Genomic DNA, 13,783 nt, shown 5'->3' on the forward strand with positions numbered 1-13,783 from the left:
GTGGTGATCTTCCCCTCTCAAAGCAGGCAGGCGAGTGCTGGTGTGGAGGCTAGAGGCGGGCAGCAGACTGTGGGAGGCAGAAGAGGGGGGCATGGAGGCTGAGGCTGAGGGACCGGCGATGGCAAGACCGGAGCTGGTGGTGGGAGCGGCCCCGGGGGACACTCCTCTTCTGCGGCTGGGGAGAGAGCCACCACGCGGGGTACGGGAGGAGGTTGTGGGAGTCCTTGAAGTTTCAGCCCGCTGCCGCTGTCGGTCTGCCCTGGCCAGAGCTCCTGCCTCGGCGCGGGCGGCGCGGTCCTCTGTCTCATCGATGGCATCCGTCATCTCCTGGGCGGTGAGCAGGCGGGCCTTGGTGGTGTTCCTCCTGACCTTTCCAGATCTTCGGGTGAACTCTATCTGGGCCAGGAGTTGTCCCAGGTCCGCTGTGATCCTCCCTGCTGTTACAAGGGGGTGGTTGAGGTAGGGGTTGGGGGGTGAGTCCTGGACTAGAGCACGGGGGCTGGGTGGGGGGCTGGGAGGGGGGCTAGGAGCACGGGGGCTGGGTGGGGGGCTAGGAGCACGGGGGCTGGGTGGGGGGCTAGGAGCACGGGGGCTGGGTGGGGGGCTGGGCTGGGGGGTAACAGCAGGGTTGGCACCAGGAGATGCAGGGGGAGGGGCAGACGGCATGACCCTCGACCAATCAATAGCCGCAGGGTCCAGAGGGTAGAGGCCACACCTCCTGAAGCCAGCCACCACCACCCTCCGATCTTTCTGCCTCTGGTAGGTGTCTCTGAACACCCTTGAAAACTCCTTTTTAGAAATCATGAAGGAGTGGCTAACTGCCGACAGATCTCCCACAAGCCCGGAGAAATCTGCCTTCAAGGGTGCAAAGAAACTCACATCCAGAGGCTGAAGGATGTGAGAGGTGTGTGGCGGTAGGCACAGGAGAATGACCCTCTCCCTCTGTGCCGTCCGGACCAGCTCTGGATCCAGGTGGGACTGGTGACCGTCCATCACAAGCAGCAGCGGGCGCTCCTCCGTGGCATACTTCAGGAAGTGGTCGGTGAACCACTTCCTAAAAAGCTCTGAGTCAATGTACCCCGCTGGCGACTTCCCGTAGAGGGCATTGGGGACTCCCTCCCTATTGTAGGGCCCTCCTGGGTAGCCCCCCTTATAAATAATAAAAGGGGGGACGTCCTCCCCAGCCGCGTTGAGGCAGGCCAGGACCGTGATGTGTTCCCTGGTTCCCTGGGCCTGCCTGTAGGCGTGCTTCGTCCCACGGGGCACAACGACCTTCCTCCGGTTGGAGTCCATCTGAAACCCTGTCTCGTCACAGTTGTAAATATGACGGGGTTTCTCCCTCAGCCCGTGCTCCTCCATGGTGCTGGTGAGGAGCTTGAAGTATTCTTCTATGGCCCCCCTCTTGGTGCAGGCTGCCCTCCCACGGTCAATGGTGTCCGGGATCCGGATCGTGAGGCGATGGTGTTGCCTCTCCCTAAAATTGATCCACCACCCCTGGCCAAGGGATGTTTTTAGGTTCCCTGGGTGACGGAGGTTATAGATGGCCAGGGCGTGGGCCAGGACCTGCGACCTCGTCAGCGGAAACCCATAACTGGCAGAGTACAAGCAGTACTCCACCAGGGAACTTTCATCTTCAGGGGTAAGATAGGTGCCCCGGCCGATGTTGCAGGCCAGAGACACCTTTCCGCTGAGTCGGTCGATCAGGCTGGACTTAGGGACCTCGAACAACGTGGCTGCCCGCCTCGCACTCCACCTGCCTGCTCTGACCTCTGCAATGGCCTGATCCATGGCCTCCTGGGTCCACAGACGCACCTTCCTCTCCCTCTTCCGCATTTGCCGGATATTAGGCATGCTCTGCAAACACACAAAAATATTTTATATATTATATATATATATTAAACAAGAAAGTAAAATAATATGAACTTTATTATTATTGTACGACTGACGAGTTTATTTTATTTGATTTATTTAGCACATTATTTAAAAAAAACAGTGCTAGGAGGGAACTTATGTGAGTGATTTATGATGAAATTAAATTAGATTTGAATTGTTTTTTTGAATATGGATAAGGAGGTTGTTGACCTCAATGATGAATTTAGTTTATTGCTATGGTTTGTTGGATTGGATGAGTGAAATTCTGATGAAAAGATGCAGAACAATGGAAGGTATCAAGAACATCTTGCCTATTGTTAATGAACTTGAATATGAATGAGCATGAAACCAAAATGATTATGCTGAAATATTACCAGACATGCAAACACACACACACAACCTTACCTTCACCCAGTTCAGCATGGCAGCCTCACACACACACACACACACCTCCATTCACCTGTAGAGAAACAAACAAGCACACACAAACCTACCGTGTCTGCTGTGCTGTCTCTGGACTTTGTCACTGTCTATGCTTCAGATGTTTTTTTATACAGAGATTGAGAGAGAGAGAGAAAACCAGTTCATTATTTTCCCCGCGAAAATTATTGTTCTCCCTTCGATTATTTTCGCGCAACCTCAGTTCATCACTCGTTCAGACAAACTTAGATCTCTTATTAAGATTACAAATGTACAACACATTTCGTCGGACAAAACACTGGCTATATATGCTAGCAACATAAACAAACGATCTGACTTCATCTTGGGGCGAGTGGGAGTTAATGGTTAAAGAACAGGATGCTACTTTTACTTGGAAATCAGCGTCGCCCCGAACACATTCGAACAATTATAACGTTGCAGTGGTACAAACGTTCACATCTAGTAGTCTTTAGATGACTAAATATAGATGAATACTCATGAAATTTGATATATATACTCTAAAATAAGTATGATTTCATATCACCTACCTTTCGACGTCAAAATCTGGTGGGGCTGTGAGGAAAGATCCAGAATGCCGCGCAAGATGGGGCGTGACCGAAGTTGGGTTTGGGCGTTCCCAGATAAAGAGGGTGACCGGGATTGGTTTACGTTCCGTTATATATATATATATATATATATATATATATTTTTTTTGCGAAGCTTGGCTTCCCTTGGCTTCCATGAATATTCGCCACTGGGAAAGAGAAGGTGAGAGAAAGAGGAGGTGGGAGAGAGGGGAGGTGGAAAGGGAGGATAGGTGGGAGAGCGGAGGTGGGAAGGGAGGAGATGTTGGAGAGAGGGGAGGTGGGAGAGAGAGAAGGTGGGAGAGAGGGGAGGTGGGAAGGGATGAGAGCTGGGAGAGAGGGGAGGTGGGAGGGGAGGAGAGCTGGGATAGAGGGGATGTGGGAGGATAGGTGGGAAGGGAGGATAGCTGGGAGAGAGGGTGGTTGGGAGAAATGGGAGGTGAGGAGGGAGGAAAGGTGGGAGAGAGAGGAAGTGGGAAGGGAAGAGATGTTGGAGAGATGGGAGGTGGGAGAAAGAGGAGGTGGGAGAGAGGGGAGGTTGGAAGGGAGGAGAGCTGGGAGAGAGGGGAGGTGGGATAGGAGGAGAGGTTGGAGAGAGGGGAGGTGGGAAGGGAGGAGAGCTGGGAGAGAGGGGAGGTGGGAAGGGAGGAGAGTTGGGAGAAAGGGGAGGTGAGGAGGGAGGAAAGGTGGGAGAGAGAGGAGGTGGGAAGGGACAGGGAGCATGGCTTGATAATGATAGATGAATGAAGGGATGGTTACTTGGAATGATATAGAGAAACGTTCACTGCTTCACGATTAGACCATATACAGGGTTCGTGGAAAGTCATGAAAAAAATAATGAAATAGGGAAATGTGTTGGTCCATATTCACAAAGCTTCCCAGAGTAGGAGTGCTGATCTGAGGTCAGTCACCAGGAACACTCAACATTCAAACTAACAGACCCCTGTGGACCCCTGTTGTACAGTACTATCTCACAGATCACCATTTTGGCCATTTTGTGAACCTTGAGCAAAATACTGTACAACATTTTGGCGTCTGTCATTCACCTAGTCTTGGTCACCTGCAGGTGCCCAACCTGTTTGCGGTGGATGAGAAGCAGGAGATCTGCGAGCGCATGCATGTGCTGGATCGGCAGCGGGAGAAGGACGAGCAGACGGACGGCACCCCGCTGGCGCTCTTCAACATGTTCCTGGAACGCTGCCGCTCACAGCTGCACATGGTGTTGGCCATGAGCCCCATCGGAGAAACCTTCAGGAGCCGCCTGAGACGCTTCCCTGCCCTCATCAACTGCTGCACTATCGACTGGTTCCAGGTGTGTGTGTGTGTGTGTGTGTGTGTGTGTGCGTGCGTGTGTGTGTGTGCACATGTGTCTGTCTGTCTGTCTGTCTGTCTGTCTGTCTGTCTGTCTGTCTGTCTGTCTGTTTGTCTGTTTGTCTGTCTGTGTTAATAATAATGCAGGACCTCTTTAGGGGGTCTTTATTCGGCATGCAACAAACCGGAATACACACACACACACACATGCATTGTCTTTTTCTCAGTCGCCAATGCGATTGAGTCTCTGCACTTGACCCATCCCATCGTCCTTCCCCCCATGGGCAGCCGGGAGCAGATAGGGCGTCAACGTGAGCCGCGCCCCGGGGACCAATCCAAGTGCTCCTGCCCGTCTTCGTCAAGGACGCCATAGCGATCTGTTGTTGTGCATGTTTTTCCATTGGGTTTATCTTATCGGGGGGGAAACCCTTGCGAGCACAGGGAGAACATGCAAACTCCACACAGAAAGGCCTGGGAGATCACCCACCTGGGTACCTGGCATCATGGAAACCTGGTCCCCAAGCGGGAATTGAACCCTGGACCTTCTTGCTGTGAGGCGACAGTGTTAACCACTACACCACCATGCCGCTTATGTGTGTGTGTGTGTGTGTGTGTGTGTGTGTGTGTGTGTGTGTGTGTGTGTGTGTGTGTGTGTGTGTATGCGTGTATGTGTGTATGTCTGTCTGTCTGTCTGTCTGTCTGTCTGTCTGTCTGTCTGTCTGTCTGTGTCTGTCTGTCTGTCTGTCTGTCTGTCTGTCTGTCTGTCTGTCTGTCTGTCTGTCTGTCTGTCTGTCTGTCTGTCTGTCTGTCTGTCTGTCTGTCTGTCTGTCTGTCTGTCTGTCTGTCTGTCTGTCTGTTTGTGGCAGCACAATAGGGAGGTGTAGTGGTTACGTCATTTTCGTTTTTTTCCTGTTCCACCCTCTGTGGAATGCAATGTATTTCCCCATTGACCATTTCTAAATCGGCTCGTTTTAGATAAATAAAGCATTAACGTTGGCATGGTGTACCTTTCTGTGCGTATTGTAACAAAGGTAGCAGACAGGGGTAGGTGGAAGGTGCAATATGGTTGTACAAATAATCAAACACACTGTCAAACAGCTTTAGCTCCCCGCTGGACAATGGCCAGGGGCATTTATTTAAACAAAACAGAAAATTAAGAAACAAACAAAAATCATACTGGCTCCCAGTGAAGCACCGAATTGTCTTTGCTATAGTCCAGTCTTTAACTAGGCCGGGCCGCTGTCCGGCTTACCGGCTGTTTAACTCACGGTTTGGTTGTCTCCCCACAGCTCTCCCACTCTCCATTCCAAGACACCCTCTGATGTTCTTGGTCTGTCCTCTTTGAGAGGCATGCTGATTGGTAATTGAAAGACAGCTGTGTGTGTGTGTCTGCATGTGTGCAGCTGTCAGTCTTCTTCTCTCCATTGGGGGGAGCCAACAGGCAGGAACATAGCATCCATTGATCACCATTCCCCTCAGCCCCTTACATACCCCCCCCCTTCAGTCCCTGCTTGGGAGAGGCAAATAAGGTCCAGAGGGCATCCCTCCGGGACAGAGCGTCTGCGTTCCCGTGTTTGGCCCCCGACCTGTGGATCACAGAGAAGTCAAACTCTTGCAAGGAAAGAAACCATCTACCGACTCGAGCATTAGTCTCCTTCTTTTTGGACATCCAGACTAGGGGTGCATGGTCAGTTACGAGAGAGAAATGTCGGCCCACCAGATAATATCTGAGACGCTCCAGTGCCCACTTGATAGCCAGTCCTTCCTTCTCTACCGTAGCATATCCCTGCTCCCTTTGGTTCAGCTTCCTACTGATGTAGAGTACTGGATGTTCCTCACCTCGTATCTCTTGAGAGAGTGCGGGAGCCAACAGGCAGGAACATAGCATCCATTGATCACCATTCCCCTCAGCCCCTTACAGTATTTATCCACAATCTATAGCTCAACATGAAAATATTCGCAATTAATCGTAAAGGTAGCAAAATAACAACGTTTATGTTTTCGTTCGCTGAGAAACTACATTGCTATTTGGCGCTGCTGACTGACATCACCACAGCGTAGCTTCCTGCCTACTAGTCACAGACCTAGGATCAGATTTCCCTTACATTCCATAAGCTTAACAATTCGTACAATGGGAAAATAACTGACCCTGAATCTGTGGCTAATATCTGTTTCACCCAATATCTGTTTTCTCCATGATCATAGCCATTTATCTCTAAAGCTAACCACTATTTGTAAAAGCCACAACCACGTTACCATATTTGTATTTATAATTTAAATCGTATATTATTATTATTTCGCTGCATATTAAATCACTGTAAATACTAATGTAAATCATTGTGTCGTTGTACATATTGTGTGTATAGTTTATAACGTTAGTAGCTAGCTTGCTAGCCGGCTATCCCGAAACTCCTAACATGCCCCGATTTAAAATGGTTCTCTCCTCTTTGTATACCTTTGTCCTCACAAACAAAGTATTCTGCCAGGGAACTTATGGACACGACAGTAGTAGTAGTTATAAGGTGTTTGAGCTTGTAACGTTAACGTTAGTTAGCTATCGTGGTAGCCCCTTTCGTGACTGTGATGCACCTTCTTCTTCTTCTTTCGTGTATCATCAGATGGCCAACTCCGTGTCCTGCACCGAGTGCATCACAGTCACGAAAGGGGCTACTATCGTGCTATCAGCCGGCCGTGACGTGTAGCTAGCTAGCTTGCTAGCCGGCATGATGCGTGTGCAGTGCTTCCCCCACAGGTCTGGGAAGAGGACCTGCACATTTTACTCGTTCCCGAAACTCCTCTACATGCCCCGATTTAAAATGGTTCACGACAGTAGACATAATGCTAACATTAGCGGGGTAACGTTAATGTTAGCTAGCTAGCTTGGTACTATCAGCTGCCTGTGACGGGGAAAAGGCGACAGCCTAACAGACCAATAGCGGCTGTGTACTGAACAACAGGCTGCCTACTGGTAAGTGTAGTTCTTTTTTTACGACAAATTAAAAACCTTATAACTACCTTTGTTTCAACCAAAAATGCCAATCATGTTAGTGGTAGAAGGGAACTCATTTTGTGCAAAAATGGAAAGCTTGCCAATGTTCATGCGGCAGAATTGTTACAATAGCCGATAATCAATTTTCCCAATGATAAATCCCTATACGGGTGGAACAACCAGTGACGTCAGACTACACCTCCCTATGGCAGTACAGTGTGCTTGTATACTCAGTTTGACTTCCTTGACTTTACCCTGTCCACCCGACTATAACATCCCATAAAACACTAAATGTCCACAGAAGAATGCCCAGGTGCTTTCCCCCACCCGTTGCTCAAGTAGTAGTAATCAAGAAGTGTGTTTCCTGGTGCAGCTGGGTAGTATAGAGGTCTAAGCACTCGCCTACCACTGCCGAGACTCGTCGTACCTCCGGCCCCGTGGGAAGCCGGTGGGGTATGAATCCTGGTCGTTGCAACTCCTATTGGTCGGTCAGGGTGCCTTCTTCTTCTTCTTCTTCTTCTTCTTCTTCTTCTTCTTCTTCTTCTTCTTCTTCTTCTTCTTCTTCTTCTTCTTCTTCTTCTTCTTCTTCTTCTTCTACTTCTTCTTCTTCTTCTTCTTCTTCTTCTTCTTCTTCTTCTTCTTCTTCTTCTTCTTCTTCTTCTTCTTCTTCTTCTTTCGTGTAACATCAGAGGTCCAACTCCGTATCTTGTAGCCATGCCCTTAACTCTGGTCCCACGTCAAAGAGGCTGGCTTCCGAGGGTGGTTTGTCATGCTCAACAGTCTGCTCAGGGTCTCCACACTCACATGCAGCGCTGTCTACCAGGCCCCACTTCTTTAATGCTGCTTTAAAGCGACCAACCCCAGTTCTTAAACGGTTCAGCAGAGTTCATTGCCGGCGTGGGAGATCGTATGTCTACACATGACAGTAGGGCAGCACAGTGACCAGGGGGGGGTGGGAGAAAAAGGTAGAAAGGCAAAAACAAAAGAAAGAAGTGTGTTTCCTTTCTTTCTCAGAGCTGGCCAGATGACGCCCTGCAGGCGGTGGCCTCCCGTTTCTTGGAGGACATTGAGATGACGGACGAGTCGCGGTCGGGATGCATAAGCATGTGCAAGAGCTTCCACACCTCTGCTATCCAGCTGTCGGCACGCTTCCATGTCGAGCTGCAGCGCCATAACTACGTCACCCCCACCTCCTACCTGGAGCTCATCTCCACCTTCAAGGCCCTGCTGAAGATGAAGAGAGTGTAAGACGATTCAAGTTCTCTTTGGAGGGATGATCTTTTATTGTATCACCTTTGGTGATCTTTTCTACTACTACAGTAGGAAAGAAACAATACCAGTGTTTTTGCCGTAAGGGTACTTTTTCATTCTTACCATGATGGGAATCAATACCTCAGATTGTTGTTTGATATATTTTTCCATTATTGTCATAGCCATAGGATTTCTGTTGATCTGAAAATATATCTTAAAAGTTTTTATGAAGAATGGCTTGCTAACCTCTAAAATTTTATAGTTTTTTCCACTGCGCCATGATACAGCTTTGTAGGAAGAGTTGGATGTTTTATTGAGGCACAGTGGAATAAATAAAAAATCATCTGAACTACCGTAAAACTTTCATCAAATGTGGTATTAAGATACATTTTCTGATGCAAGTCATAATAAATCACCTATTTGTTAGAGTGTGTGTGTCTGTGTGTAGGTGTGTGTGTGTGTGTGTGTGTGTGTGTGTGTGTGTGTGTGTGTGTGTGTGTGTGTGTGTGTGTGTGTGTGTGTGTGTGTGTGTGTGTGTGTGTGTGTGTGTGTGTGTGTGGAGTGCCTTGCAAAACATTTCAAAGACCTCTCCCTCTACCCAGTGAGGTGATGAAGATGAAGCGGCGCTACGAGGTGGGCCTGGAGAAGCTGGATTCGGCAGCAGGCCAGGTGGCCAGCATGCAGGTGGAGCTGGAAGACCTGCAGCCCAAGCTCTGTGTCGCAAGCACGAAGGTGGACGAGATGATGGTGGTGATCGAGCACGAGTCAGTGGAGGTGGCCGAGGTGGAGAAGGTGGTGAAGGTCGACGAGGTGGTGGCCAACGGGCAGGCCATGGCGGCCAAGGCCATCAAGGACGAGTGTGACGCCGACTTGGCCATCGTCTTGCCCATCATGGAGTCAGCCCTGGCCGCGCTGAATACACTCACCAATCAGGTAGGCAAGCACATCTGTCTGTCTGTCTGTCTGTCTGTCTGTCTGTCTGTCTGTCTGTCTGTCTGTCTGTCTGTCTGTCTGTCTGTCTGTCTGTCTGTCTGTCTGTCTGTCTGTCTGTCTGTCTGTCTGTCTGTCTGTCTGTCTGTCTGTCTGTCTGTCTGTCTGTCTGTCTGTCTGTCTGTCTGTCTGTCTGTCTGTCTGTCTGTCTGTCTGTCTGTCTGTCTGTCTGTCTGTCTCTGTCTTGTTTTGAGGTTCCTGAGAATGTATCCAAAATACTTCGACAGTAGCCAGACATATAACCTATGATTTAAACTGACTCTGACTCCTGTAACTTGTGTGTGATTGGTTGCCATACCAATTCACTCATTTATTGATTACATGATCTTCATTTTCATGAAGATTATGTTACTGTTGGGGGATAAAGTTATGCAAAGACCATGTCTTAATGGTCATGACAGAATTTTACACACAGAGATATGTTGCTTATACATGGATACAAACCTGAATCTTCCACACAGGAAGCCAAACATCTCCCTAGCAACCAAAAGCTCCCCCTCCCCGGCCAAGGGGAGGGGGAGGGCTTCAGGAAGGGCTACCATGACCTGTTCTGTTCAGGGTTACTCTGCTACACTAACACCCTGCCCCTGTCTCCAGGACATCACGGTGGTCAAGTCCATGAAGAGCCCCCCTCCGGTGGTCAAGCTGGTGATGGAGGCCATCTGCATTCTGAAGGGCATCAAGCCCGACCGTGTCCCTGACCCCGACCCCTCGAGCATGGGCAAGAAGATGGAGGACTTCTGGGGCCCGGCCAAGAAGCTGCTGGGTGACATGAAGTTCCTGCAGAGCCTCCATGAGTACGACAAGGACAACATCCCACCCAACTACATCAACATCATCCGCACCAAGTATAAAACCAACCCAGACTTTGTTCCAGAGAAGATCAAAACAGCGTCCGCCGCTGCTGAAGGCCTGTGCAAGTGGGTGCTCGCTATGGAATCCTATGACACGTAAGTTGTATTCTGACTCCCTTTGAAGTTCTAAGGCATATTGTCTGGCATGAATGTTGTTGACACAATATTAAGTGATACTCACATCCGCACCTTGTATGGTAGGACACTATGGTTTTGTGTATAAACAGAACGTTTTAGCTTTTATATCCAAAATACATATATTATAAGGTAGCATTACCTGTTCCGAGATCTCACAGTGACCTTTACCAATTTTCTCAATATATTTTCTGTAGAGTGGCTCCAGCCTTTAGATCTAGGCAGTTTCTGGCTTTGAGAGAGTGTTGCTCATGTTTATAAACACTGATTTTCACAAGCCTTGATGAATTATTATGAATATGAGTAACATTCACCATTAATGTTAGCAGCATTCAGAACATTCACAGTCTTTGTCATTACAGTATCATTCCAATCTTCATGTACAGTACATGTGGTCCAGGCCCCATTTTAATTGGATATCCAGGTATCTGGGTGTGATTCTAGAATGTGTCTTGAAGACTGATTTGTACAGACGTTTCCCAACCTTGGTGCAGGGGCCAGATGTTGGGTCACGTATTAATAAAATGAGGCCCCTGGAAAAGTTTGTAATCAACATTAACACTTTCATTGCCAGCCATGCGGTGCGCCTTACCCCCCTTGAATGCCACCACCCACTTCAATGATAGAGCTCTCATATTTGCAAACGCATAAACTATGATTTAAATTATGTCTAATCTGGCCGTCGCTTATCAATGACTTGTTTGCAGTCAACATTGTCGAAACGGATTGTTTTTTAATCGGTTCATTTCCGTTTTATACCATTTTGAAAAACGCTCGGTTTTTTTAAGTTTCAGGAAAATATAAAGATTCTGTGATGATAATCGCCCTTTACTGGAATATTCTGGAATACACAAAAACGTTGTAATTTTTTGGCCTATTTATGAATCGTTTTCAAATAAACGCTAGATTATCGATAGTATATGTGTACTTATGCACGCTATAGAAGCGAGCTGAAAAATCGATTCTCTCATTTCCTGATCAGCACACACACACACACGCACACATGGGCAAGGCTGAAAGAATTATCAAAGACTCGAGCCACCCAAACAACTGCCTCTTTGAACTGCTGCGGTCAGGCAAGCGATACCGGAGTCTCATGGCAAGCACAGAGAGACTCAGAAGAAGCTTCTATCACCAGGCCATCAGGATGCTCAACGAACAATAACAATATGTAACAACCATCAAATGCACTCACAGCTCACAGCACACACATCCACAGGCACACACTCACTTTAAACATACAACTCACTGCAGCACCCACTTTAACGTACGTTATGTATATAACCATAGTTATATGAGTATAGTGACGCTCAGCGTCATAGTGCAATACTCTCCACTTCAGTACTTGCGCTGAATAAAAACTCACAATGTACCTTTACATACCATCATCTGTCTGACCACACCCCCATCCGCTACCTACATAAGCAGGGGTGTGGCCATGCCCTCATCTCCTTCCCAATCTTTCACCACAAGGCAAGATCAAGGGGTCCTCAGGGAGTCCTGACGCTGAGCGTCACTATACTCATATAACTATGGTTATATACGATACATATTATCGTGTAGCTCTGCTCAGCGTCATAGTGCAACACAGGAGCTGAGCAGAGCTGAGCTCGACAAATGTACCCGGCTGAGGCCCCCCACAACCATCAGAACCGGGGAGGACCCGAGCCCCCCGACCCTCCCTAGCGGAGGACGGGAGGGAGACGTATCCGACTGCGCGAAGAGGAGCTTGAGCAACTCAACACACAGGGTGAGCAGACCGTGGGGCGTACCCACGACTACACAAACGCACAACCCGCATGCCACTAGGGAATGAACGGAAAAAGGAACAAACCCCCGTTACCACCCCTAAAATCACAGGGTCAAGAGCAAAGCCCAACCCCGTGGCAAGGCTGTAGCAGCGGAGCGTGAAGGAGGACCCAGACCCAGAAGGAACTGGACCCCCCCCGGAAAAGGGGGGCCTGGAGAGGCCAATGACGCCACAGCATCGAGACCTCACCAGGCTAGTGACACCGCCCCCCACATCGCCAGCGTAGTCGGACAGGGCCCATCCAAGAGCAGGCCCTTCCCCCCAATAGCACGCCGCCTGGCTCACTGACCCTGGTATACTCAGGCAGTCATCCATCCAAGCACAACCCAGGCCTGAACCTATACCGCCTCCGAAATCGAACGAGATCGGGCGTGTTCAGGGTGGCATGGCTGTAAACTCGAAGCACTCAAGAGGCTACACCTACAGCGGGAGCAGGCAGCACACCAGGGAGACGACCTCCAGAAGAGGTCGATCCCTCAATCCAGGCAACAAGCACTTGACCTGAGCCTGGAGCACTGCGGACTAGACAGGCGCCAAAGGGGTCTGCTGAAACAGTACCCCGGCGGAAGGGGCGTATGCTGGTATTGTTGCGCACCATGTCACAGCCTCCACAAAACCCCCCGACTCTCTAGAGGGGTCAAGGCAGAGAAGGCTGACATGATTGGCAGACGTCATGAAACGTGCGGGGGCACACTCAAACGGCCTAACCCGAGAGTTGAGTCCGCTACCAACACACCAGGGAACCAACCACCAAACATAAGGCGGTTGTTCCTATAACCCCTCAAGAAAAAACTCCAAAACACAACTGCGGGTATACATGGCTATACCGCAGTACAAGTGTTTCAGTTTTCAAACAGGGGTTATCCCAGGCCTACGGGTCAACGAAACAATTTCGGACTGGGCCCAGCGGACCGGAACGTACACAGGGATGCCAGAGGAGTCCCATAAGAATCACCACCTGAGCCCACGTCCCTCACATACGAGAGGCTACTGCCCATTGCAGAGCCACCATCCGATGTGGCTGATAGCAGGGCATCTCGTCGCTGAGTCGGAGGTTCTAACCCAACACCAGAATACGAGGGACCCCAAGGAGACACATCACCCCCTGCCACATCCTGAAAGGGAGAGTGATGTGTCTCCACCGGGGCGTCAAATAAGAGTGCATCTGCCTCCACCATGTAATCCTCCGTTTCCATCGGCCACGGAGAAGCAGACGCACCCTCATCCGGCTCCAGCAGCTCACCGAAACCAGGCCGTTCGCCCCTGCAAGCTACCCTCCTACGACGGGAGCGAGCAGAAGCGAAAAGTTTGCGTTTCAAATCCTCCGCCACGAGAGGAGTCGTCTGCCCATTGGCCGACGGCCCCCCGGCGGCGGAGGAACCAGAGCAGGAACCAGGCCATCTCACAGGAGATGCCGCTGGTGCACCAGCTCCTTGGAGAGGCAAGCTACCCACCGGGCGCCGATCGGGCACGAGTGACTTCCATGACCGCGGAGTCAATCCCGCCCCAAGACGCACGATGGAGGAGGCAACGGAGAACCGCTGGTGAAGGGTGACATTGCTAGCGC

At 49.8% G+C, this 13,783-nt stretch overlaps 1 protein-coding gene across 1 annotated transcript in view; it reads left to right on the plus strand.

The window, feature by feature from the left end:
- The window catches only part of LOC311225992 (dynein axonemal heavy chain 7-like), a gene marked incomplete at both ends in the record, with an annotated part of 810,419 nt that overhangs the window by 445,046 nt on the left and 351,590 nt on the right, over positions 1 to 13,783 (plus strand). Inside the window, 4 exon segments of the mRNA XM_084311374.1 lie at positions 3,943 to 4,188; positions 8,191 to 8,420; positions 9,030 to 9,360; positions 10,015 to 10,367. Of these exon segments, the coding sequence (XP_084167500.1) occupies positions 3,943 to 4,188; positions 8,191 to 8,420; positions 9,030 to 9,360; positions 10,015 to 10,367 (1,160 nt within the window).

This window comes from Notolepis coatsorum, assembly GCF_963971535.1.
Source record: "Notolepis coatsorum genome assembly, chromosome: 3".
Lineage (NCBI taxonomy): Eukaryota > Metazoa > Chordata > Actinopteri > Aulopiformes > Paralepididae > Notolepis > Notolepis coatsorum.